Genomic DNA, 27,936 nt, shown 5'->3' with positions numbered 1-27,936 from the left:
CACATAACCAAAGAAAGACAGTGTAGTCCTCCCCATCACTTGATGTCACAGAGCAGAGCAACACCACGTAAGATCCAGTGGTCGGGTGACTGAACGGTTCGCATCACCACTCCTGTTATGTATGTGAGGTCTGTGCGCCGGGGTTTCTTGTAGATGGGGCAGATGTAGAGCTTGGGGTCCTTGGGGGCGGTGGAATTAATTGCAAACATGTGAATCACAGGCAGGGGTGTAAACAACACCTTGGGTGTGGCCTCAATGAGACGGGAGTTTCTTCTGTCCCAACCAGCCCCGTCCAGGAACAAGCCATAGACAAAGACCCCCTCCTGGGAATCAGAGGTAGAGTATGAGGGATTGCAGTGACAGGAAAGGGAAAATATGTATTTACTGTAGTATGCGTGTTGCCAATGTCTACACTTTATGACTTACTGCAGGAGAGGCAGTGATCTCCTCCTTGCTCTGCTTCAATACTTCATTATGCAGGGTGACTGTGTCCAGGGCCCAGCCTTTATGTGCCCTTGTTACCTCCTGCCTCATGGCTGTGAGGAAACCTGCAACCACACAGAGAGGTCAAACATTAGGGGATAGATTATATCACATTTCATGTTTCTTTTATAATATGGAGCACTTTCATCTCATTGTCTCAAATGCAATAGGAGGCTGATATACTTTATGATACAGTAAATATTACACCTAATTGTGCAAAATAACTGTCCATTGAATATAACAATGACATTTTAAGCTACCACTTGTTTGATCAGTAAATGCATTTTTGAATGAGCCACTCACCTTGAGGGTTGAAGAAGCCAGTCATCCAGAAGGTTTTGGGCCTTCCCTCAAACACCCAACTGTAGAACTGTGTGTTCCTCTCAAGCAACTCGAAAAACCAGAAGCCTAGAGTGGAGGACTCCCAGGAGATCTTCTTCCACATGTTGGGGATACGGGCATCAAACATGTTGTCCAGGGCATCTCTGAGGTTCTGAGGGATGAAACATAAATATGACATTCAATAAAGTGGAATGGTAAAAAATAGAGTGTGCTCTAACACAAAATAAAGTCTCTGTTACATAAAATGATCACAGCGGTAGTTAGTTCCCTGACCTCACTCATGATGATGGTGCCGTCTATGGCTAGCTTGAGGTCGATCAGACTAGTGCGCACCACACCGATGATCCTTTGCATACGATCCACCTCCTGGCGTAGGAAGATGTTCATGGAGTTCAGGGGACCCATCTTCAGGAGCCTGTTTTTCACCTGCACACATCACAAAACAACTTTATTGGCATACATTATTTAAGTGTGTGCTTTTTCATCTTCACACCCAAGTTGAATGTTTTTCATGAATAGAATTAGCACCAACCTCGTGTGGCACGTAGTTGGGGGGCAGCTTCTCCAGCATGTCCTCTGCCAGTTTGAAAACAATGGACTCACGAGTCTCTCCTGCTCCTCCTCCACTTTCCTTGGGCTGAATGTTTGTGATGGTGTCCAGCACCTCAGCAGAGGTGTTAGTCTGATACCTGGTAAACACACCAACATAACACTATTAGTATTGAGTACTGAAATATAAATCATAGAGATGATGATAGGAAGTAGTTACAGTATGCATATGTACACATGGATTTATGTTTTCTGTACTGTCCATGCTGTTTTTATATATTCTGTGTAACACTAAGAACAATTCCTAGAAAACATTTGTTGCATCATGGCAAGAACGTTTTCGGATTCTAATCACTTTTCTTACGTAATGTCAGCGTTTGGATGTAGGCCAAAAACCTGAGGTGTGTCCGCTGCAGGCAGTGTCTGGATGTACTCCAAGTACTGCTCTACTGTCTTACACACTGGAACTTTGTAACCAGTGTAGAAGCAGAATGTTGGCTCAAAGATCTTGTCATTGAACCACACCTGTTGGAGACGCACAATGTTTAGCACACAATGGATATCTACAATATAAGCACTTATCTCAGTCAATGCAAATTAACAGAGTTAACATGATGTTTTCCCTCTGATTACTCGGCTTTGTTTGCCCTACCATATAATATCATATACTGTATATTGCCTCTCACTATCCTTTTGTTGATCATATGATTCTGTATTTTGTTTTAATGTGATGTTTTTGCTACACTCAAATTGCCCTCCTGGGACAATAACGTTTTACTACCTGAACAAGGGCTGGGCGATATTGCCGAAATATCATATCACAGTGTCTTCAAAATGTTTGACGGAATGTCGGTATTGGATGGTATTTTTTGTTTCTCAATAATTATTGAGTATGCATAACTTGACTCAATGCGTAGCTCACTTCAAAACATTACCACCAAAGATACAGGGGATACCCCAAAGCCTTTAAAAAGAACTTGTGCCTCTTAAGCTGTCATTGTGAATCTTCAGACAGTCACTAATTGGATAAACCTATGCACAATCCACTGCATAGCCATGAAGTTTGTTAACCATTCTGAGTAGAGGATGGCATGGGAAAGGAAATTATATTTTCCTGTCCTGGATAAAGTCAATTAAACTGACTTTATAAATTAAACTGTTGCAGTACACAATCTGCGGGTGCTATGACAAGAGGAGCAAAACAACGGTTTTCACGGTGTAGTCGAATTTAACATGCAAGCGTGGATCATATTAGTACAAGTAAAAAACCGCTATACTGCCCAGCTGTAATCTGAACTGATCATTCTATGCTTCCCTCTACGTATACATTTACACATGACAGACATACATGTACATTACACAAGACTGATCAGGGGGATGAAAAGTCACATTACCCGAGAAAAACAGTTGAGGAGTCTCTTGTCATAGTCGTCAGTGACCCTTCCTCCGTATTGCACTTCCCCTAACATGTAACGCACCGTCACCCACGACACCCCCTGTAGGAAGACACAAGGAAATGGTTCAATGTGGCTCAGTGTGGGCAGACCTATAGCTCCTAGATTCAGATTAAGTAAGTTTGATGCACCTTCTTGGGGCTGCATTCATCTAAGTGGTTCTGAACAAACTGGACACTGGCAGTGAAGTCAGCTGAGTTGAACTCGTATGGAATGTTCCAACCCAGGGGGCCAAATTTACGCCGCTCCTGTGAAGTGAGAAATCAAACAAATCAATCGTGCATCAGTGCAGTGTAGGTCGAGATATGTTAATGTGTCAGACAGTGTGCTGAGACATTACCTGCACGACAGTGTGGAGGAAAGCTACATTGTAAAGCATGGGTTTCCACATGGGGAGGTTGCTGACTTCCAGTTGGTCCTGAGAAATTCCTGAAAATGTGCGCTTCAAGCCAGCTCGGACCCCCTGAGGCGGATCGTTGGTGAACTTGATGGAGGACTGTAAACAAGATAACAGTCTTGTCAGCAGGTAGTTCATAGACATACAGTAGGTGCTGATGAGAGTGTAAGCGTACTGTATTATAGGTGTAACCTGTAGCAGGGTGATGGAAAAGTGATCGTGGGGTTCGGTAGTGATCCACACTCTGAAGCTTTCATGCATGGTCTCAATTGTGGTGATGGTTTCTAGCAGCTCATCCATGAACTCCAGTCCCAAATGGCAATTCTGAAGCAAGACCCAGCCACCCTGTGCACACACACAAATATATTTTTAATTTCCAAAATACATTTCTGTATGGTATTTTATATGGTATACATGCTATTTTTACAGTTGAACCTCAGACTCAGAGGCCCTTTTCACCTGTGCCATTGACAGCTGCAGAAGCTTCCTTGCATGCACCTCCTGCCCTTGCCCCATAGAAATAGCTCTGCACTCTACAGCACACACACAAACAGACACAAATGTACCATGGGTATGACTCAGAGTTAGATGGCTAGGCTCTAGAAGTAATGCAAGTGTGGGTTCAGGGTGAGGCATGGAGCTAACCTAGCCGAAGTTTCCTGGCCAGAGCATCAATCTGGGTGGTGGGATCAGAGCCCATGGACAAAAAGCAGATGAGGGGGGTGCGAGTGTCACTCTCTTCCCAGGTGTTCTCAAGATTCAGGATGACAGGCTCAGCAAACCTCAAGCCCATCGAGTCTCCGACATACTTCCTGGCCTGGGACAGGGTACGGTCAGGGCACCAGGATCTGTGAGGAGACACCAACAGTGTAAAATACTTCAAATACAGTATGTCTGAAAAAGAGAAAATATTCACCTATGAGCAGGAACACACCTGATCAGCAGTAGTTTATGGAAGACATCCAAGGAGTCATTGTATCCATCAGGGATCACACCTTCCTCTGGGGAATCCATATCAAACCATACCTTCCAACCTTTCTCATTGCGAGAAACCTACAGCATGAACAGAGCAATAAGGACACTGAATTTCCTAAGACAAAGTTAAATATTGCTAATGATGACATTAATATGAGTCAACTTTAGCGCTCAGCAGACAGATTAAGCCAGACCTGGTTCATGATCTCAGTGAACTGTGGCAGTTTGCTGAGCTCCACTAAATTAAGCCAAGTCAAATCCAGGATCCAACGGAACGGCTTGGCAGGACATGCCTTTAGGTCTAAAGCCGCACCCCCTTAAACACACACAAAAACAATATTATGCCAAAGGCTGTATTACAGTATAATGGGGCCTTCTAACTAGAATCTGTAATTGTGAGGATTTTACCTTTAATGAGAATCTGAAACTCATTGTGCTTGACGTTGCATTTCTGCAGATCAATCTTGAGAGCCAACAGCAGTGTGAAGATGAACTTGTGGTTTTCATACAGCCCTCTGACAGTGTATCTGAACACTTCATAAGTCAGGTACTCGATGATGTTGACAATACGCTTCTGAGTGAGAGGAGACTTCTCTGACCTACACAAGAAAAACAACTGAGTTAATGAACTCAGATCAAAGTAAAAGTATGGAAAAATCGAAATATGAATTTGTAATGTGTTCAGTCTAATGTACTTGGCCATGGAGAGGTCGAAGATCTTGAGGAACTGTGCGAGGGATGTCTGGTACATGACGTTGACCATGCTCATCTCTGTGATGAGGAAATAGAGGATGCTGCCCCGGGAGGCGGCAGGACGGTACTCCTCCTGAGCCGTGTTGATCTTCACCTCTGTCTCTGCTGCCACATGCAGCTTCTCACTCACCTCCGCTGCCGTCTGTTTAGTGACACTCAGGATCCCAATCATAGATTCATCATCGACCAGGGAGCCTGACACATGACACAGTTATAAAAAAACACCAAAATGAAACACATAAAAACATAATGTATCACAGATGAAGACTAGTTCAGATCAGATACATTATATCCAAATATCACTGAATGATTTATCAATCATAGGAGACAATACCCTTTGTGCTGCTGAGCTTATAGAGCAGGTTGTCCTCCAACTCCTTCATCTTCCTCTTATTGGCTGTCACATCCTCCATTAGCTTAACTCTCTCTGCCTCCAGCTCCTGTTACGGCATCATTGACATGTCAATGTGGAGTATGATCAAAACCAATGCTCAAGTCCTGAGATGTTTCTAAAACACGGGAAGCAAAGGATTCACAGCTTACATATTTCTCTGTGAGGATGACTCTGCCCAGCAGTTGGTTCTCCAGGCCCTTCATGGTCACAGTGAAGTCTATGATGGAGGTCTTGGCACTGACTTCTGGTGTGTAGGCTGGGTTAGGCAGCTTTGTAGTTATATAGAGCTGGAAGCCACTCATGACATCGGTCTCTTTGTCTCCCACTTTTACCTTAATCATGGAGTTACAGTAGGTTTGAATGAGAGCCTCATCTCACAATACTGTTATTGATAAATATCTAACTGATTTGAGGGGTGTGGCACCTTAAACGTGGAGCCAGACTTGATGAAGTTCTTCTCTAGCACGTTGTCCAGTGCAGGGTCCAGATCCTCCCGCACATCCTCAATGAGCAGTGGCCGACCCAGGGACAGACTGTCCTCCAGGTGGGTGCGGAAGAACTTGTGGTTGAGGGATGTGACCTGGTGGAATCATTCATGAGTCATTGAGTACACTAAACTGATGTTTGTTTTTTAAGCATACTGGTATAAAATCTAGATGTGCATGTGATAAGGGGGTGTCTCACCTGCAGGTCGTTAGCTTTTTCTTTCTGCTTAATCCAGGCCTTTCCCTGAGTCTGAGGGTCGATGAGGAGAGGAAATCTTGTCGCCTTGGTAACAATAATGCCGTTCTGCACTGACAAATCGTCTCCAGGCAGTCCTTGCAGGTTCCATTCGCTTACCTTACATAAATGAAAAAAAAAGCTGTTTTAAGGCGGTACTTCAGTACATAAACGTTTAATTCAGTGAAGTAGTTACTCTAATAATCTAATAAATCTTGATTATGCTTATTATGCTTGCTCTTACAGTGGGAGGGTCCACCAGCATAGAAATTAGGTTGAGGTTTTCTGTAAAGGGGATTTTGCGCTTGCGGAGCTCTGTTTCCCAGATGTCCTTCAGCAGCATGTTGCGGAAGTTCTGGTTGAAGGGTCCGCAGTAAGACAGGAAGCCAGTGAGCTGTAGGACATCCCCCACAAGTCTGCCCAAAGAGAGGAGAACACATGGTCCACAGTCAAATCTGAAGCCCTCTGAAGGAAAGATGTATGCATTGATTCTGTCTATAATATATTGTATATTGCACTGAATACAGAAATATTCTGCTCTCCTTGGTCTGTCTGTAACCTGCCTGTTGATCTGTGATTTAAACTCTTTGCTCTGCTCAGTCCAGCGAACTTTCTCTCCACTAAGCCCATCTATGAGTGCAGATGCTGCCAGCATTTTCTTCCTGCATGTTTCAGCATCATCTAGCAAGTCCTGCAAAGCATTCGAAGCTCATCTACTGAGTAATCCAAAAAAACACTTTCTTGCAATTTAAGGAACATTTTGTTTTTTAAGATCCCTCATTTTAGAAAACAAGTGATTTTGAAAATAATTAACCTCACCTGTTTCTCTTTCATTGCAGCGTCAAACTTAGCCTGTACTGTGTCTAACTCTGCCTGTTTGTCATCCAGCTGAGACTGAGCATTGGCTAGCTCAGCATTGGCGAGTGTCAGTCTGCCCTCCTGGATGACCAGGTTAGCCTGTCCAGACACGGGGAGAAGTGCTCTTAAAAATGATCAATTTGATACAGAGAGGGTAACAGTGCGTTATCACTCTTCTTTATAATAGAAACCTATCAGCCCGCTCACCTTAAGTGGCAGTACTTCCTTGTTGATGCCAAAGAACGTGGCCATAGCCTGGGTCCAGGATAGCAGGCCGGCTACATTACCGCACACTTTCTTGGCACACTCCAGTGAGTAGTCTTCCATGTTGAAGTAAGGCTCCAGCAGCTCTACCATCTCCTCATTGATGCTGTCCTTGGGGAACTGCTGGAGTGAGGCCATGAAACCACTGGCACTCATAAGCTTAAGCACATAGGGAAAAACAGAGACACTTTAGGCTCAGGGCTCACAGGATATTGTCTATGACTGATTAGAAATCATTTGTAGTTGAGTATGGTGTTTTCTTACCTTGAGTGCCTCACTCCAAGATGGCTTATGGCAGGGCCTCTCTGGATCCTGGACGACGGTATCTACCCTCTTTTGGAACAACAGCAAGCAGCAGTCCATGATCCTCATGATGAGGTGAGGAGGTTTGGCCAACTTCCTCACTGTGGCAATATCAGCAGGCTTAATGGTCTGGGGAGAACATACAAGTGTCACAACAAATTCAAATTGGTCTTTAGGCCATACAAACTTGATTAATCGTTTAACGGATGCCCTGCCTGTTTTAAAAAATAAAAAATAAAAAATAAATAAATAAATGAAAGATGATCAATCTTTTTTTGGGCCGGCCCAAAGCATGGGCAAAGTAGGCGATTTCAAATGGCCCCCACGTTTAAATAGCAGAATTTTCATTAGAGCCACAGTAATTTCAAATAATGCATACTGTATAGGCCTATCCCTGGATTTGGATAAATATGACTTATAAATAGCATAATGAGGTAATTACAACTACAGTATGTCAAATTAACCAGCCATAACACCCACCATCTCAGAATTTTCTGAAATGGTTTATGTAGTTATAAAACTATAAGAATTACTAGTATTACTGCATCATTATTTTGTAGAAATATACAGTAGTTTCATCCCTGAGAAATAAGCTAATTGATTGTTGTTTTTTTCGCTCGCTAGCCTCACTTTTCTGAAAATTAAATCTGTTAAAAAATTAATCAAGTTTCCTTTTTTTTTTTTTCTTCTTTACATGAAACCTTTCATATAAGACTCACATTCAAAGCAGCCTCTGCCTCCGCTAAAGCTGGTTTAGCAGCCATCAGTTTGACCTCGGCATAGGCTTTCTCCTTTTCTATGCCTTCCACAATCTTGAGGGCTCTATCCTTCACAATCTGGACTTCATTCTTTACTATGGAGGCTGCTTCAGCACTTACTGTCACCTCTGACAGCACCTGTGCAGGTCACAGATCAACAGTGTTATGCTTCATTTCAGTGTACCCTAATGGTTGTCTAGGATTGTATTTCCTCTAAGCCCTGATCGTTTACCTTGTCTGCTTTGATGGACGCAACAGCCAGCTCCTTCTCCTTCACCACCAGATCTTTGGACAGCTGAGCCACAGACTCACTTGCCTCCATCAGTTTGGACAGACCTGCAATTCAAATTATTTTTAGACCACAGCAATCTTAACAGCCTTGTGAACATGCAAAAAAACTGCCTTTTGAAACCATTTACAATAATCAGCCGAGGCCTACTCATATATCTGATGATCGATCCCAGAGGCCTACTCATATATCTGATGATCGATCCCAGAGGCCTGCTCATATATCTGATGATCGATCCCAGAGGCCTGCTCATATATCTGATGATCGATCCCAGAGGCCTGCTCATACAGTATATCTGATCATCGATCCCAGAGGCCTGCTCATACAGTATGTCTGATCATCGATCCCATATTGCCAGTTAATCCACTGGACGTCCTTACCTACATTCATGCGCTCTGCCAGTGTGTTGATATCGTTGTACTTTTCACTGTATACCGTTTTGTATCCATTTATGAAAGACAGGTAGGATTTAGGAGTAACATGAGTTCTTCTTCTGAACCTGGATGAAAGAAAACACAATTGTAGGTTATTACAACAGGCTTCGAAGAAAATGTGTAGTTTGATTTGTATTTCAGTTAGAGTCAGTGCTGTACCTCTCAAAGTAGCTGTCGCAGGTTATGGACACCTTGTCGTGGTAGCTCCCCATGGTCTGTACCACAGCAGCCTTTACCTCGGGGGAGCAGACCATATGGAATTCAGAGAGAAAGTAGTGAGACACGGCCACCAGAGCCTCATTGGGCCAGGGGGTAAACCAGTCCATAGTGCAGCCAGAGATGAGCCCAGGGAACTTCAGTGAGCGGGAGCGGAACTTCTCACCAACCTGTCAAGAGGAAATAGAGCAAAAAATATTAGAGGTGCCTCTGAGGGAGACAATAACTGTTTCTTTTGTTTAGGCCATTAAATCATACCGGAGAGAAGCACAGCACCACATGCAGATTCTTTCTGGCCCGCTGGATGAAGTAGTCATACAGGTTGTCAAAGGTCGGTGGTACACGAGGCAACTCTTTCTTCATCACAGCGATCAGGTTCTGGGTAATTTCGTCAAGCTCATCACGAGCAAATAGGTTGGACACCTGTGCACAAAAGCATTAACACACAAGTAAATTAATTAATTAAAAAATGAATTTTTACTTTTGTTAGAGAAACCGTCCAGAGCAACCCTCACCTCCCCAGATGAGAGCACGTTGTTGAGGTACTCAAGGAAGGACTCGTCTTTTATCTCATTGTCTGTGAAGATGAAGGTGATGCCTTTGCCATCAGCCCCTGCTGTTCGGTACAGCACCTTCAGGTCATCCAACAGATTGCTGATGTTGTATGTCCTAGTAAACACAGGGGCTTTAAATACACTCCTCAGATATATCAGCCTTAGTATGGAGACTCAATGAACATTGTGCATAAAATACATATTTTCAACACTGCTGGGTTTACATATCACACTGCAGGCTTACATATCATCCACAACTACATTTAGTTTACATTCATCCACATGTCCCTTACCTTGTCAGGGTGATCTGGAATATGCTATATCCAGCAATAAAGGAAGCCAGACGGGTGAGGCTCTGTTTTCCTGATCCTCCTACTCCCACCAGCAGGGCGCTCCCACAGTCTGTCCGAATGATGCGGGAGATCTGTGGGGACCAAACCATAAATAGACAAGGATTCTCAGTTTAGCTTCCAATATAAGATGCTACAGTAAAAGTACAGTAGTTCTGAGTGAATAGCTGTCTGGTAGGACATCAGTTAAGACCTTGATGAGATGAGTCATGGCATCTGTGAAGAAGACCAGGTCCAGGCTCGCGCCTCTGACATTCTCATTGTGCTGGGTCTGATTAAATATCAGCTTCTCAGACAGGAACTCAAAACTAGGGACCTGAAAGTGAGATCAAGAAGACGCAGTACTAATGATAAATAGATTAAAAGTTTGCAAATTGATTATAATTAACCTTATTCAATTAGGTGTAATGCATGTAATAATTTAAGTGTCTTGACCAGTTCATAAACTTTAGGAGCATCCAAGCAGGCATCATCTGCTTCCTCTCCCGTGGGCTCCGGAGCCTCACGCAGGAAATCCACAAAGTAGGGATCAGGATGGAGCTCTGGCACCAGACTGGGATCCACGTGTTCCTGGATTACTCTCGATATCGCCTTCTCATACCAGACCTTGTCCTCATGGCAAACAAACCTGGACACAAGGACAATTACAGTACAATAATTACAATAATGAAATAACCCTTCACAGGGCTGTGAACTCAAAATGTTCTACTCATCATAGGGACCCCATTCATGTACCTGTCTGCAATCACCCTTGTGCATTCACACTTAAACAGAGCAAGGAGTGTGGGGATGTCCTCACACTCCTCTGCCTTGACGTTCAGCATGCCCTGCCAAATCCTAGACAGGTCTCTCAAGTTGAAGATGTAGTGGAACTTTGATGGTGTAGGCAGCATTTTTACCTGAGAGGATCAAGGCGAAATAAGAATTTTAGAACCTCTAACACACTATTTTGTGTTCATGACAGTACTGACGGAATACATTTATATGACTTCTGGAGAGTGATTACCTTTGTCCACTGCCACACGATCCTCCCAGCAGGCACAAGATACTTCACCATTTCAGAAATCTCAGACTTGAATTCTCTGCATTCATGGAAATATCCACAGCCCATGATACCTGTTGGGACAGAAGAGGATAGGTGAAGTGTTTGAATTTTACAGTATACTGTGTATATATATAGGAATGACATAACAGGAGGGATACATGTAATATTGCTAGAAATTACTCAGAAGCAAGTACCAAAGATCTTGTCAATGGAGGTGTTTGATGGCAGAGTACAGTTAAACACAGTGAACTGTCTCTTCAGTCTCTGGGGGATATCGTTTCTACCGCCCCCAGGGTGAATCATGGCAGCCAACATCTGCACATCCACAATGGTGGTGAAATCCCCTGGTTTGTCAAGACTGTACATGCCACTCATCTCCATCATCTGGCGGACAATCTCATTGGTGATCTGTGCATATGAAAACCATAGACAAGAGAATCAGTCACTTTGCATTGGGAAACCAATACCATATGTGTGTTACCATATCATAGGTGTTATTATCTGAGAGGAAAAGATGGGCATCCAAGCATATGGAAGGGTTGTATTGAAACGGCACTGGCCAAAGTACCTGATCTCCCCACTCATTGACAATTGGCATGTTGATGTCATCAACAAATATGGTCATTCTGCGCCCTCCAGGAGGTCCATAGGTACTGCCCATTCGCTTCTCAATGTAGCTCTCCACTGTGCGCTGTGATACAATCACACTGTCATTCTGTCATACTGTCAATTCATCACAAAAATTATTTCACCAAGTCTACTGCATATTATGTTATAGATCTACTTCACACCTGGAACATTGTGGGCTCAGTAGCAGATGAGAAGTTCAGTGACTTGGATAGGTCAGTCTCTGGGTCATACTTCTTTGTGTAGCCTTTGATCATCACTGTCTTTGCAGTTCCTTGTTCACCAATAAGCAACACCGCCTGGCCAAAACCACCAATATTATGCAAACACCTCATCAAGAACCCTCAGCCACATTTGACATTTACACGACATATACCACTGGGAGAAAAAGTACCTTGCGCTGTTTGGCAATAGTCTCCAACAGGAAATTGGTTCTGGTGTTATCCACGTTGGGCACAAGAATGGAGGCATAATCTGGCACATAGTCAGTAGGATAGATGTACTCTACGACGTAGTTATCCCAATGATCCCAGTCACCTTAAACAGAAATGCCTGCATCAAATGCGGAGCCCTGTCCACATACTGTGTGGTAACTAATACCTATTGGCAAGACCTATTGGTAAAACCAGGTAGCTGAGAAATTACCATTCAAGTTCACCATGTACTCAAACATGGTCTCTCCAGGCTGTGTGGAAGGCACGTCAATCTTGCTCTCATGATCTTTGATGAAGGCCTCCAACTTCTCCCTGTCTTCCAGCTCCAGCAGAGCTCCCACGCTCCACATAAGGCAGAAGACAAAGAGGCGCTCCAGCTGCATGTTGCTCAACAAGCCGCCTGCCTCCTTGGTGGGGATCAGGCCCTCCAGGAGGTTCACCGACTGAGCAAGCATGGTTACAGACATGGGTCATATACCATGCCTACTGTAAGATTGGCTAATATAACCTATGTACTGTTCTCCTCAAAGTACTGTGAGTAAACTGACATGGTTAAAACTTCTGAAATTAAATCATACCTGCATGATGTAGTTGCATTCCAGCAGCTCCATTTTAGGTTTGAGACTTTGCTTCAAAAACGTGTAGGCATCCTCAAATATCTTGTCGTACAAATTCATAATACTGTCTGCCTCCTGTGCATTGCGCTTGTAAGCCCATCCCTACAACAGAAACCATATACAATGTCATCTCTATGTCAGCATAAAGAAGAAGCTGATCATCATTCCAATAAAAGGGAATCTTAGCTCTTTTCCTTTCATGGATGATTTGGATTACCTGAAGTATGGGCCTCCAGCTCAGGGCTGAGGAGCTCATGAAGACCATGCCCACTCGGGACACAGTGGCTGGGGAGGCATTGTCCATGTTGTGCACCTCAAACACCAGCTTACAAACCGGAGACATGACAATCCGATCACCGTTAGCCAGGGTCAGAGTCTTGTTGTCATCCAACACAGAGTTGAGGTTCTCAATCCAGATAGCATCAACAGGGCCATCCAGGACAATCCATATGTATTCCCCTAAAACAAAAAACTGCTCAGTTGAGATGTAAAACAATAAAACGTATCTAATGTTCAACCACCTGAACAATGCTTCTCTTTATTTATTATTATTCATCTAACTATACTCTATAAATGAATGACATAAAAATATATAGGTGGATGCAGTTTACCCTTCTTGGCTTTCAGTGTCTTTCTCCACAGTGTGGAGAAAATGCCATCGGTCCAGTCATTTGTGGCTGCATCTAGACGGCCAAACATCTGTGGGGCAGTGATGGCCTTTGGGTTCATGCGCATCTCCCTGTGCGGGGCCCCACACTCACTCAAGGCTCGCATGAGGATGTTGATGACCGTGGTCTTTCCAGCCCCGCTGGGGCCCAGTGTCATCAGGCCGTGACGCACACATGACGATTCATAAAGCTGACATAACATACACAACAGCACAGGTTTCACAACACCAATTTACACCCCAGCACATACACTAAAGGTTTCGGAATAGTAAAGAAGTGGCACCTGAACGAGTTTGAGGTTCCATGGTGGGTGGTTGACGATGCCAGCCTGTTCCACCTGATTGGCCACAGCAACCTGCAGCGCGGCATAGGTGCTCCCATCGAGCTGGATCCCAGGGAACAGGTCACTGATGAGACTTAGGAAGAGGGGCTCATCCTCATCCACCTGGCAGGGACAGGTCCCAGAGAGGCATATTGTAAGAATCTCACTACTAGTGGTATACAGTGGTATACAGTATTACCAAATGATGGTCTTAATCGTATTGATGTTTTAGTGTCTCTCTTTTCATACCAGTTTGGAGAGGTTCATATCACGCAGCACTCTCATAACGATGCTGGACTCGGTGTCTGAAGGTCGGGCCCTCTTATTAGAGCCCAGTGTTCTCAACACAGACAGGATGTTCCTCAGACCAAAGTCATAATGGACCTGATCAGAGAGGGAACTGTGAGTCTCAGTGTGACAGTTAACTTTTCCATCTAAGGCTTGTTATTCCAGGGGCTACTGCCTCTCACCTGCTTTGTCAGTTGCTCTTCACACAGTTTGTAGAGGACAAAGAACTTCTGGGCCAGGACAACGTTCTCGATGAAACCACAGCTGGCCAATTTCACCCTCATGATGATCTGGAAAACAATGGCAGATGCAGTTTGGCAGAGGCAAAATTAGTGTTGGTCGGGGCAGACACACACTGCAGTGACACCAAATTAGCGGTCTTTGCACATGGTGTTAGTGTTGCACAACGCTCTTTAGTGGAAGCAAATGGGTACTCACATGTGTTTAATGGAAATTCCACATCCAGTGTGACAGTTGACATTAGGGAACCCACCTGTCTGTCTGGGACCATCATGGACACAGTCCTGAACTGGACTTTCAGGTTCTCTGGCAGCTCCTGACGCCCAGCATAGCCAGGGTTCTATTAAATAATAATACGTACAGGAAAACATGCTGGACAAGAGGGCTTCAATTATGCTGTTTAACAAATGTAACGGTTGCACTCTCTTACTGATGGCCTAGTTCTGCTTCTTCTGACTCACCATTGTGATAAACAGCCCAAACTCTGGGTTCAGATCGACAGAGTCTCCATCAGTGAAAATGAATGAGATTTTGCGCTCTTTGCGTGCACTCAGTACAATGTAGATCTGCTGTGCAGCTACAGATAGCACAGGCAAGTCAATTCTGTTGAATTCATCAAAGCAGCCCCAGGAGCCTGACTGGGCAAGACCTGTAAGTACACAACTGACATTAGACAAGTGACCAGCATTAACAAAAAATGTCATGTGTCATTCTTTATAGAATTCATTAACTACTTTTAACAACCTTTGTAAATCCTGCCAAGTCCTCTGAAGTCCATCTGGTCAGAGCAATTGAAGACCACCACATATTTCCCTAGGCAGCGCCCCATGTCTTTAGTGGTCTCAGTCTTCCCAGTACCAGCAGGCCCTGCAGGGGCCCCACCCATGCTCATGCCCAGAGCCTGAGACAGCGTGATGTAGCACCTACAGTACCAAGCCCAAACATTGAGTACATATGATGTATGACATGGTTGAGCTTTTAATTTGGCATTAAAATAATTACTAGACATAGTTTACTACATTTACTATACACTATACATAGTAAAGACATACAGAGTATGTTATTGAACAGAGGATCAAGAGCATCCATCATTCTGCCTTGCCTATCAGTTAGAGGGGTGATGACCAGACGGTCAGTGCAGCCCAGGTACTCGTTCTGATAAACAAAGTCTACATCTGAAATAGACACAAGGACCTGATCCACATCCTCCTTGAAGTAAAATCTGCTCTGCTTCAGCCATTCAAAGTCGGCAATGGATTTGATGTGCATTCTGACCTGGGAAGGAATAGCAAATAATTAAAAGACGTGACCTGTTAGTTCAGATTAAAAAAAATAATAATAATCAATAACGCATCTGCAGGACCTAGGATTCATGGTAGAAATGTTGTTTTATTTTCCATAGACTCACTAGGTCATCAAAGATATCCCTTTGGTGAACATGGATTGTGACCAGTGTCTCAAACTTGATACGATCAAACTTGGTCAGGTCATGGGTGGTCTGAGAGATAAGTGTGTTGAGCAGATCCAGGAACTTTTGGTTGGTGAGAGGCATGATCTTCTTGTCGTCTTTGGCATTGCGCAGAGCTTCCTCTGAGTCCCGTGTCCACAGCATCTGGATTCCTAGCAGGCCCACCTGAGGAAATATGTATATTCATAAATGCATTATATTAGTTCAGTCAGGACACACAGTTTAACCATTAATTTCATGAAAATGGTAATACATTAAAGCTTAGCGTAATTGGATGCCTCCGCTCTGTATACAGTAGCTCCCTGCCTGGAGTAAAACGACCACAACATACAATATGGCAGGGAGCCCATGGCTTATCAAACCCACCTGTAAGTAGGTTACATACAGGTGGAGGCTGGGGATGGTGGTTGATGGTTAAACACTCTCTTGTGCAACATTTCACAACTGTTCAATGCTATGGAGGAGCGTAAACTTGGCTGCTTTTAAACCTCTGTCCCTTCAACATGTGATGTGAATGTTTTTTGCATACGTGTGAACCAGCTGTCCGGTCACCTGACGGACAGCTGTGATGTTGACTTAGAGTGCCCCGTCTGAATTAACGCTATGCTCAAATGAATTTAGATCCAGTATTACAAACAATTCACACTAAGATGGATATATTTTTACAGCTGTCACCCAGTTCATAGGTTGCTCTCCCCACCTGAGATTGGAACTGGTTGAGGAAGCTGAGAAGGTTAAAGCCTGAGTCGTTGATCTGAAGGTCAGCTGCCTTAATAACAGAGTGTAATGAGGACTGCTGCTGCATCAACAGCTCTCCCAGCCACAGCTCCACAGGTCCACGTGCCATTACAGGGTGGTCCAGCTAGAAACACACATACACTAACAGACATTATTTCACACACACACACACACACACACACACACACACACACACACACACACACACACACACACACACACACACACACACACACCATTTACAAGATCATTAACTGTATTTGATTTAGTCAGTGATATTACATATACATACCGGCACTTTCTCTCCCTCTTGTGAAATGACAGCCATCATCTTGTCGTAATCTTTGGCATGAAATTCCACCTCATTGACGTTGTCAAACACTCCAAGGAGATGAGACTGGAAAATATATTTTCATTTATCTGAGTGAATTTGTATCTCCTACTATTCAGGCATTCTGTATCTCTGCGGTTCAATTAATGAATTCTGATTCTGATTCTGATTCTGAACTGTTGCTACCTGAATTGTGTGTGAATCACTAGCTTGTCCCAGAATTTCCAAGAGGGCAGGATCAGACACAAAGAAAAACCTTGGGAATTGGAGCCTCTTTTTCTCAAGGTATCTGTTCATGGAAAAAAACATGTCATGAAAGTAGTGTGATCTGTGCAACAATGAAAAACAGATCTGGGGTGTGGGTCTTTTTCAATTATTAAATGACAGTTGTAGAAATTGTGAGAAAAGATAAATCAAGAAAAATAGCTTATTTTAGTGCATTTGAGGATGGATGACAGAAATCACGGGAGTAAATTTGTTTATACTAATTGATAGACAGAATATTTTAGGCTGGTTGGCAACCAACCAGGTTATGCCATTTAGTTTGAGATGAGATGTCCTGCATTTGTCACAAGTCCATACCCTGTGAGGGACTTTTGACAGAGTTCTAGCTGTTCCTGTAAGTGAGGGAGCAGTTGGCCCATGGTCTCATCTCCCACACAGCACTGTACCACATTGGGCATCTCATGGGCACGCTGGAGGATCTTGATCCAGGCCTTGTCAATATTCTGAAAGCGCTTGGCTTCCTGAAGTGAGATATAATATTATGAATGTTTCAAGAAGAGCATGGTAATACTACAAAATATATAATACAGTGTTTTTTGCTAAACAAGAGCAGTGTGGTAATCACTAATATGGTAAAGATGCAATGATCAACACTTTTGTTGATCTGCAGAAAGGCAATACCTGTGGCAGTTGTTTGGCGATGTCTCCTCCCACAAACACAGCCTCCAAATACACCCACAAATTCTGGACGATAAGCCACTGCTCAATAATGTCAGATGAAGTTGAGAGCTTGAAGACCCAGTTCTGGATATCCTTCTTGAAAGGGGCATTGTATCTATGCACAAATGTGAGGACATGCATAAGTGTGCCACTTTGATAGACAACATGCAATGTGCTAGAGTATGTATGTTTTTTTGTTGTTGTTGTTTTTTTAACTAAATGTACTCGCCAAAAGCACTTAACATTAGCTTTTCTTTTGTAATGGACTATAGCCACTTTACTGTTTTCTGTCTACAAACTACAAATTCTTACTTTGATGAAGTGACGGTCAACATTATTTGACCTCTGTTAGTTGTACCTGTTGCTCAGCAGTGAGCCTAGCAGCATCAGACTGTCCTCCATGGTGGTGACAATCTCTGCTGTCTCTACCCCTTTAAGCATCAGCTCTCCTCTCCCCTTGAACGTCATAAAGCTCAGAGACAGGCTAGACCAGACATCCACCACCTGTGCCAGCTTGGCCTCAATGTCCTTCTCCTTCACAGCCGAGATGCAGATATCCTGAGACACAACCATGAACAACAGTTGAAATGCAAGTCAGGAAAGATCATCATAAACATAAAAACAACAAAATTACAGTAACCTGACAACACTCAGTTGTAGTCACTCTAACCTCAATGTCCTCCTTAAATTTCAGCAGCTGTGCTTCCATGATGTTCTGCAGGGCAAAGGTGTCAGACTCCACTTCAAACTTGTGCCCTGTCAGGTCTGTAATGCGGTCCCAGTGTCTCTGCTTCATGGCCTTGTTTGCCATCATCTCCAGCAGAGGGCAGGACTCACTGAAATCATCAATTCTCTTCTTCAGGTCCAGGAAAGCCTTCCAGTCCTTCAGACCTTTGGGCAGCTTCCGGCACCTGAAAGTGAAACAGTTCTGTTATATTTGAGTGGGGAAGAAAACCGCAGGCTTGTGCTTTCAGAAGCAATAAGACAGCATGAATACCTGTTCTGGAAATCAAGCAACTCTGCATTGATCTTCTCAATATCCACCTCTGTCCACAGAATGTCATAATATCCACTGATGTTGCCCATCACTGTGTCATAGAGTCCATAGAGCTTCTGTAGTAGGCCAAGCTCTTTCCTGAGATGACAATAGAGATCTGATTAGCTTTATATTGTCATACAGCACTGCGGATGAATAACACCAAAAGTGTTAAATATCACAGAAATGTATGCTTTCAGTATTGTGATCACTATAAACATCCAGTGAACCTTGTTTTTTGAAGAGCTTCATAATCTGTGACTGGCAGGCCAAAGAGCTGCTCTCCTGAGGAATATGTGATGAATTTTCTCCAAAGGTCATCAAACCTAGCCTGAGGAAAAAAACAGAAACATAAGACTTCAAAAACAATCAGTTGAAACCAAACAGTGGATTTGCCTGCTGCAAAGCCTGCTTGTGTGAGTCAAATATGCATCGTCTGAAATGTATTAGTATGTTAGTGTTTTTGTGTATATGTGTTACCTGACAGATTTGTAGCCTGGTGCTGGCTTCTTGAGGAGCTATTCCTGGTACCATTGGGCCTTCCTACAAGAAATAATGACCCCCAGAAATAACTTATGCCTCATCCCCGGTATTTTATTTAGATAAATAAATAATATGCATTATCTTGAAATTAAATTCCTACTGGTCATACCGTTTCATACTGGTCTGTGAATGTCACAACATCTTTTTGGAAAATAGTGACAGATTCCAACAGGTTTTGTTTGAACTTGGGCTGCACACGAACAAGCTCATCTTGCACTGATCTCTGTTGAGACAAGAATATTAGGTTTAATACTTAATTAAGAGGACATGAATACTTTGGCTAAAATCATTACAAAATGTACAACTGAGCAATACAGTCTGATGTTATAGTAATATAATCAACTGACCGCTTTGGACTGCAGTTTGATGAAGGAGTATCTGAGAGTGTCTACCCCTTCTGCTTCTTCCCTGGTCACCTCCACTTCAAATCTATTCAGGATCCCATAGGCTTCCTGATCCACATCACAGTACCCAAGAAAAGTACTTCAGAAATATGTGTGCACCTTGCATCCTATAAATGATCTGTCAGTGAGGTGCCATAAAAGTAATATAATGCATCATTCATACCTCAATAGGCCCCAAGGTCATGTCTATCTTTATTTCTGAGTCTCGGATTAAAGACAGGGCTTCCATTGCAAATCGCACATCCTCCAGGTCAGCGATAGGCCTAGAGAGCTTTTTCAGATGTTCTCCAGTGAAAGTCATAATATCCATCATTTTCTTCTTGTACTCCTCATTCAGGTATTTGCACAACAACCTCTTCCAGGCCTTTGCCTCAACTGTCAGAGACATCTTCAGTGGAGCTACAGGAAAAGGGTAGGTTTCAAATATGATTGCTAGCTTCATGCAATGCTAGCTACAAAGTGCTAGCTACAAAGTGCATATCATAGCAAACAAATACTGCCTACCTGTTGACAATTCAATAGATCCCAAAATAATGGTGGGCTTGATATCATCTATCTCATTTTCAAATGACACGTAGTGCATAATTTCAGACTTAATCTGAGTCAGGTATGGGTTGCTGTTCATGAACTCCTATTCAAGGAACAAGGTTCAGGATTTCATCAGTTAAATGGAAGAAAATACTGCTGCACAGAAGATATGAAAACTTAGTTAGAGAAAGAACAAATATTAGCACACACACCTTGACCTTTATGTCTCTGTCCTCTGCCCAGACCACCTTGAAAGGATGGAACTGCTTCAAAACATCACTGGCTTGTTTCCTCTGGGAGTTGACCGCAGAGGTCAGGAGAGACACCAGCTTGCAGATGTCCTTGTGCTCAGCCACACTCTGATAGAAGTTCTTCAGCTTCCCTGCTAGGATCATCCCAAGAAGAAAACGACACCAGTCAAATTCATGTCATTACTCATTCTATAATCAATGCCAACAAAATTCCAAGTACACTGCAATGTACATACAGTAACTGTACCTGAGGTGTTCATTCACCCCTAATGTTCTTAAATTCTTACATCCATAATGTTCCATAACACTACACCTTGTCTTAATATTGTGCTTTGTGCGCATGTGTGAGTTATGTGTGTTGGTGATTTGGTGACTTCGTCTTACTGCCAGACTTGGTCTTGTCATTGGGGTTACGCTCCTGTCCCCATCGTGCTACTCCCCGGCTCACCTCCAGCACCAGATGCACAAGACGGTTGATGGCCTGCTGGATGTCATCCAAACTGGGCACCATCACCTACCATAAAAACAATTTTAGCCCAATCATGTTCTATGATGATGAAAGCATATGGTATTTCCAAGGCAGTAAAAATGTATATAGAATGCTTTTCAGAATCTTGAATGAACTTACCACATTGGGTATGGTCAGATGGACTTCAGATTTTATGAAGGTGACCAACTCCTCTGACTTGGATACCTGAGATCCACTGAAACGACCTTTTCTTGCAGACAACCTGAACAGGTGTGAAAACATCACCATTACACTCTCTCATATGCAATTGCAAAGCATCTCTTTTTTCTACCCCATAAGACAAGATACATCAAGATAACACTCATACTTACGTTGCAACAAATATCCTTCTTTTCAGAGTATCGAGAGATAATCTTGTTGCTTTGACCAATGCATCCAGCAGCTTGGTGCTAAAGCAGGCATACATCTCTTTGCATTCCTGAAATCATAATTGTAAATCAAAGCTTAAAAGAACACTGTTCTGGCAAATGTACAGTATATTTTGCTGTAGGGAAATAGACATACCTTCTCAAAGTCATCTTCTTTGTCAGCCTCTTGGGACTCTGCATTAAATCCATCATCATCATTTGAGGTGTCAACATCTTCTGAGAATGCAACACGCTTTCGTTCTGTAATGAGAATTTTTTTTACAGATATACATGTACTGTATATGGGATACAGATATCGGCATGTTGTTCATAGGCGTTATATGCGAATATGTTTTAACGTACCTGGAACAACAGGTTGCTCCACAGTTTTCTTTGCTTCTTTTGACTCATAAATGGCATTAAATGTTGCAATCAGCTCCTTTACTGCCTCTTCAACATGTCTGCTTTTGTGGTCCAAAATTTCTGCCCATTCCTTTGACTGATTCTACAAAACAGGGAGACCATTTTCGTGGCAAGAGTTCAGACCCAGTGTCCAACGGCAACAGCTGTGCTTTGCTAACAAATAAAAATGTCTTTACATACCTCATTGGTGCTGATCAGGCCTTGCAGTGATGAGGGTCTGTCATCTGGGAGATCTATCAGCACAGTCTCTGAGATGTCTTGAAGGACTGCATCAATGTGCATCTCACAGATATCTCGCACCTGGTTAGAAACACAAGGCAGAGCACAGTCACTCAACACTAATAGATGCATTTCATTTGAAAGCAAATGCTCTTCATCTACATGATACCTCCACAATTTACCTTCTTTAGAAGACGGTTTAGTTCAGACATAGCTTCGTCAACATTTTGGAAGAAGTTGTCCAAGATGAGAGACGACCAGTTGAGTAGCACTAATCCGTGACGAAGCACCGACTCCACCTAAATGAACAAAGAATGGATATGACTAAGAAGCAATGCTTACAAATACCCAGATAAACAACTGTTGCCTCTGTCTTTTGAGGAATCATACTATGAGTCCCAATTTGCATGTGCAAAAATTTGTAAAACTGGGGCAAAGTCAGACATCTTTACCTTAAGATATTTTTTGCTCTGCTCAGCACTATTTGCTAAATCAAATTGGGACCCTATATATTTTCGACAAATAAATCGAATTTGCTTACATTTTTTATTTTTGAGGCCATCACATTGTAGAAGAAAGCAGGTATTTTCTCACAGGTTGCCTCGTAGTTGCACAGAAGGGTCTGCAAAAAAAAAAAGAGGCAAAATCATGAATCAATGTATCTGTCTGTGCATTCTTATAAGTATAAAAAACATGTAACATTCATCACCTCTAGGCGAAGTCGGTTGGCTTTCATAGACCTCTCCGTCCTGACCAGACGCAATGCCTGATCAGGAACTTCCAGGCCCATCTTCAACATACACTTTGTCTCGCGGACTATTTCAGTAATTTTCGGGTCGAAGTTGACAAGTAGTTTTCCTGTGTCCGGGTGACGAACTAACAAGGTAGCCTGTAAAGCTGTAATGAAATGTTAAAATAATTTCTGGTTCAGATCAGTGGTATTTTGAGTTAGTGATGCTTCATAAAAGCATATAAATTTGAATAGCCACTAACCGTACTGGAGCTGAGAGACCTCCCTCATCCAGGCTCTGTGGTAGAGAAGCTCAAACTCCACAAACACAGCTCCGGCCCGGTTGTACATTCTGACTACCTCCTTTCCCTCAGGACTTGACAAGATTACTGAGTTTTTCTGTGAACCACATCCATGTCCATGTCATTAATTAATAGATAGAAATGCATTCTTCTTGATTTCTGAAGCAGTACATAATGTGAAAACCTACCTCTATGTAGTCTATGGGTTCCTGTATTCTTCTGAAGAGCTGCCTGACCCACACAATTCTGCCAGCCACAGGGGGCATGTTCTTGGCCAAAGGAGGGTCCTCTCTGTGAGTCTGATAGAGCTGCATATGTGGAAAAAATAACCTTTTACCCATTAATACATTACAATTTCTGGAATTACTGATGAAAATTAATAATAAGCATACCTTCTTGACAGACTCAAGCTCTGAGACATAGTGGTGAAGTATAAGACCAACTGTGTTTGAGATTTCAGCTTGTAGACATTGCATGTTGAGCTTCTGAAATCTACGGATAACAAAAATGTAAGATCAAAATCTCCATATATACAGTGCCTTCGGAAAGTATTCAGACCCCTTCACTTTTTCCACATTTTGTTGTGTTATAGACTCAATTTAAAATGGATTAAATTAAAAGAATTTGCCATCAAATATGCAAATCAGAGACCCTATAAAAACAAAGATATTAATTCCAAAATTACATTAACTATTATCCTTGCATTAAGATAGACTCAATTCAACTTATTGAGTGATTTGTTGATGACATTTTGCATTTTAGCTAATTTAAAAGTGTCATAGCAAAGGGTCTGGATACTTAGGTATATGAGGTATTTCTGTATTTAAATTTTAATAAATTTACTGAAATTTCTAAAAACCTGTTTTAGCTTTGTCATTCTGGGGTATTGTGTGTGGATTGATGGCAAATTCTTTTAATTTCATCAATTTTAAACTGAGTCTATAACACAACAAAATGTGGAAAAAGTTAAGGGGTCTAAATACGTTCCGAAGGCACTGTAGGTTATAGAATATTGGTTGAATATGAATAGATTCTATAAGATTACAAGTCTTGCAAACCAGATTAGAAATCTTGGACTGAAAGTCTGATAAAGTAAGACTAGCAGATTGCTAATTTAATGTGTGGGGTACTCATGTAATCTCTTAAATCTGTAAAGAGTTGTTTGGACTTTTCTGTGATTTTTTTCCCACCTTTGCAAAAGACACAGTGCTTGCTGAGATGAGAGGATTTTGGAGAAACAGGAATTCATGAAAATCTGGAGCTGATTCTAAAGAGGATAATTGAAAACAAAATGTTGAGCTGTGAACTTTACTTTTTAATCTACCAAAAAAATTATTATTTTTGTTTAAACAAACATGCACCATGGCACCTAACAGTATCAAGTATTTCAGCATAACATACCTCAAGGTTACTTATCTGAGACATGAACTCAGCAAAGTCCACTTCAAATTCAGCTTTTCTTGGAGCCAAGATGTCATACTGCTTCTTTTTCATAGTCAAGTATATGTTCTGGAATTTCCCAGCCAGAGTGTCTATCCCCTCAATGGTTGAGTTTCCAAGAACAGAGAATGTCTTCACTGCTGTAATCATTTGGGTTATCTGGGGAAAAAATGACATTTAATTAACTCAAATTTAAAATAGGCACAGCAGCAGTGGGAAAAGAGGGATGTATATTTAGGATGTATATTTACAAAAGGTAGAACAAATAAATACCTTCTCCAGTCTCTTGCAAAAGCCCTCAAACTTGCCAAATATGTACATCTCTGACACCTCAAAGGGCTTCTCCCCAGGCCTCTCCATCGTTTGTTTCTTTGTCTTGTGGAAGCATGACTGATACTCCCGAAACAAGTAGATACAGTCCTATAAAAGAGAATCAGAAAATTTATTAAAATCATACATCGATTGTGTCATTGAACATCTTTTTGGTGTCATCCTCACCTGTATCTTTTTGATGATGTCTTGTGTGTCCTGGTCCCAAACTCGGCAGGTGCCATTGTCCGTAATATATGCTCTGCATGCTGTAACCATCTGATTTGTGACCTGACAAAAGCAATAACACATGCAAGATGTTTCTCCAAAAAGTCAATTCCAAATCTCGGTTCCTCTAATTGGTTTAATAGGATCCAAATACTAATATTACGTTGAACTCTAGGCCTAATTAACAATAATCTGACAATGCAATGAACATTCTTTAAACTTACTTTAATGAAGAGTGAGGTCATCCTTTCTGAGGTATTGTAATATTGTGAGACGCTGTGAATCATTCGTATGGCATTGATAAGGTTCTGAATGCTTTTGGCCATGGTGACCTGAAATTAAATGGATGTTTCACTTGTGAAATGTTAAATAAATAAATGTTTCAATTAAATAAATGTTAAATATGTTCAATTAAATAAATGTTTCACTTGTGAAATACAAAATGTTAACTAAAACATGTATAACAAAAATATATAATGATATGCTGCTTAGGTATATACCGGATCACAGTTGTAGAGTGGTTGGCAGACTTTTTCCAGGGTGTATAGAAATTTCACATTATCTTTTGCCTCATTGGCACAATCAGTTATTCGGGCATCCAGCTCCCTCCACATCTACATTAAGATGCAACAAGACGTTAAACATGTTCCTGTGTATTACAGACATAGAATTTCCACTTCAGAGACCTTCAGTGGTAGTACCTTCAGACTCTTGGAGCGGTTGATATTGAGTACATTGACCACTGCCTTGCACTCAGAGCCCTTGATGTGCTCAATGATGGAGTTGAACTTCGCAGACATTCTTTTCCAGTGCTCTAACTCAGTTAAAGGTCCTGAAGCATCAGCCTCTTTCCTCATCTGATCACTCTCTGTGAGGACCTGGTAGAGTAAAGTAGAAGAATAAGAGTTGTCTATAGTGGAGGTGATATTTTAGCACAGTCCATGTGTTCAGTGAATGCAAGCTTATACACAGTGATAAACTAGTTGTGCTGTGACTTGTACCTGTTCAATCTGTTTGTACCACATCAACAGCACTCCCTCAAGTTGGTGCACCATGTCGACATCTGCAGCTGCAGCCTTTATGTCTTCAAAGGAAATCAGTCTGGAGAAGTCGATGTCTGTGGCTGTCTTCAGCTGCACAGTACCTTCAATGCTTACTTGAATTCCTGCAGCACATCGGAACAACAAAAGTACATCGGGACAGTAAAAGCTAAAATCTTAAACACACCTCTCTTTATTGTCAGCTTAAAATCATACAGTAAATACTGTTCAGGCTGTGAGTGTGTGTGTTACTGTAACTCTCACCATCAAGGAAACCAATGTAACGAGTGATTGTGTCTTTGAAGTTTTGTTTATCCTTCTCTCCATGTTTAGACTCATTCAAGGCACCCCAATTTTCTGTTGCACAGACAGCTGGCATCATAATCTTTGACAATAGATTCCTGGTGCCTTTCAGTAGACCATCAGTGGCATCGAGCATTGAAAAATAGATCTCCTATAAAGCAATGGAAATTACCAAGCATTATCCTTATGATGAGAATATTCTCTCTTACCTAAATCCCTATTCAAGATGAGCTTCACTTGTTTAAATAGTATTGCTCTTTGTCTACACAGAATACAAAATGATACACCTTTTCTATTTTTGACAGAATATCTCACCTCATGTATGTTTTTTGGATTGACAGGGACGTCAATTTTGGTCCGCACAAAGAACAGACACAATCCATTTAGACATGTCTCAGACAAATTGGCTAAACATAGTCTCATTGTTTTTGACCCTTTTGCAGTTCCAGGAAATGTACGACCACACTCTGAAATGAAATTCAACAAGCCTGATTGATTAATTTCAGAGGTAAGGAGGAGCCATAAAGAGTGTGACTGTAAAACTACCTTATAATAGCAGTAAAGACTTGTGTACTCATGCATTTTACTCACTCAATTTCACTCAATTAAATAATTGAGAGAAGTAACCTTAACTGTCCTACAAATATTAAGAAATTAGGTATATGTAACATAGATTAACACATGATTATAAGCATTTTTCATTCACCTATTCCAGGGACTTCAGTCTCTTGGTACACAAATGAGATTGTTTTACATCCTCCTTTGGCAAAGAAATGGTCAAATGGCGCCAACTGTTAGAAAAGACAAGCAATGTGTCTCCTGAGATATAGCTAAGAGTCCTTTGTCATTCCAGAAACAGATAAAGGTTACGATATCTAACCAGCGTTTAATGTGGTTAGCCTAGCCAAAACTCACAGATGAAGCATCCAGAATAAAGTCTTCAACTGCTGTGAGCTCAAGGGAAAGCCTGTCAGCCAAGATCTCAAACATGTACTTATGACCTTGGTTGAGTAGTTTCTTTCGAAGTTCTCTTGCCTCCTTATACCTGGCCTAAAGAAAGAAGCTTTGTTCAACATGTCAGTATACTTATGAATGCCAAAAGAGATAGATATAGCTTTTTTATTTTTTATTTACTGTGAGGTGAGCCACTGGCTAGTAAGTTGGGCCTACTTCTACTTAGTCACAATAAGTGTGTTACTAAATATCATAAGCTTGTAAAACTACAGTAGGTATTGGGTGTACTGGGCAGGCAGGTACATACATATACTTGCATGTATGCACATATTGGTTATTTATTTGATGTAATTTTCTGAAAACAATGGTAAGGACCTGCTTCTCTTTCATGGTCTCTTGCACAGCCTGGACACTGCTACCAGTACGACGGAACTTGCTGGACCTCCGTCCTATTGCTCCTGCTCGATCCATTGTCGGCGGCTCAGCCATGGGGATGGGGTCGCCTGTGCTGTCTGAATGACTGGATCCACTCAT

The 27,936-nt window shown here is 42.1% G+C and overlaps 1 protein-coding gene across 1 annotated transcript; it reads right to left on the bottom strand.

Annotated features, from left to right (window-relative positions):
- Window positions 1–35: 35 nt before the first annotated feature.
- Window positions 36–27,936, bottom strand: LOC310818064 (dynein axonemal heavy chain 8-like; the record flags this gene model as incomplete). Its single annotated transcript, XM_083688824.1, has 88 exons — window positions 36–323; window positions 427–548; window positions 787–976; window positions 1,099–1,251; window positions 1,358–1,514; window positions 1,739–1,899; window positions 2,769–2,870; window positions 2,960–3,076; window positions 3,169–3,324; window positions 3,418–3,570; window positions 3,685–3,758; window positions 3,871–4,073; window positions 4,160–4,278; window positions 4,395–4,516; window positions 4,609–4,799; window positions 4,896–5,148; window positions 5,288–5,393; window positions 5,497–5,679; window positions 5,772–5,927; window positions 6,032–6,187; window positions 6,312–6,483; window positions 6,631–6,758; window positions 6,887–7,024; window positions 7,133–7,348; window positions 7,454–7,621; window positions 8,212–8,388; window positions 8,483–8,586; window positions 8,920–9,038; window positions 9,133–9,359; window positions 9,448–9,612; window positions 9,705–9,858; window positions 10,037–10,167; window positions 10,287–10,409; window positions 10,529–10,721; window positions 10,829–10,992; window positions 11,100–11,209; window positions 11,333–11,546; window positions 11,707–11,829; window positions 11,930–12,064; window positions 12,160–12,302; window positions 12,411–12,642; window positions 12,778–12,918; window positions 13,034–13,275; window positions 13,428–13,674; window positions 13,768–13,929; window positions 14,056–14,190; window positions 14,277–14,384; window positions 14,588–14,674; window positions 14,796–14,983; window positions 15,079–15,257; window positions 15,437–15,609; window positions 15,743–15,967; window positions 16,503–16,664; window positions 16,833–16,937; window positions 17,058–17,160; window positions 17,454–17,617; window positions 17,778–17,931; window positions 18,175–18,374; window positions 18,487–18,727; window positions 18,814–18,951; window positions 19,083–19,183; window positions 19,333–19,395; window positions 19,505–19,618; window positions 19,743–19,847; window positions 19,963–20,198; window positions 20,304–20,430; window positions 20,540–20,712; window positions 20,963–21,092; window positions 21,207–21,309; window positions 21,419–21,525; window positions 21,612–21,715; window positions 21,818–21,959; window positions 22,058–22,177; window positions 22,279–22,395; window positions 22,638–22,718; window positions 22,806–22,993; window positions 23,090–23,225; window positions 23,317–23,436; window positions 24,530–24,727; window positions 24,842–24,988; window positions 25,067–25,168; window positions 25,330–25,437; window positions 25,606–25,719; window positions 25,807–25,983; window positions 26,107–26,270; window positions 27,155–27,239; window positions 27,364–27,498; window positions 27,778–27,936. 88 exons carry the CDS (start codon window positions 27,934–27,936, stop codon window positions 36–38), a joined length of 13,308 nt encoding a protein of 4,435 aa, XP_083544950.1.

The sequence above is a fragment of the Argentina silus genome, assembly GCF_951799395.1.
Source record: "Argentina silus genome assembly, chromosome: 17".
Classification (NCBI taxonomy): domain Eukaryota; kingdom Metazoa; phylum Chordata; class Actinopteri; order Argentiniformes; family Argentinidae; genus Argentina; species Argentina silus.
The sequence above is the reverse complement of the archived record's forward strand: the minus strand, read 5'-3'. Positions and strand labels throughout refer to the sequence as shown.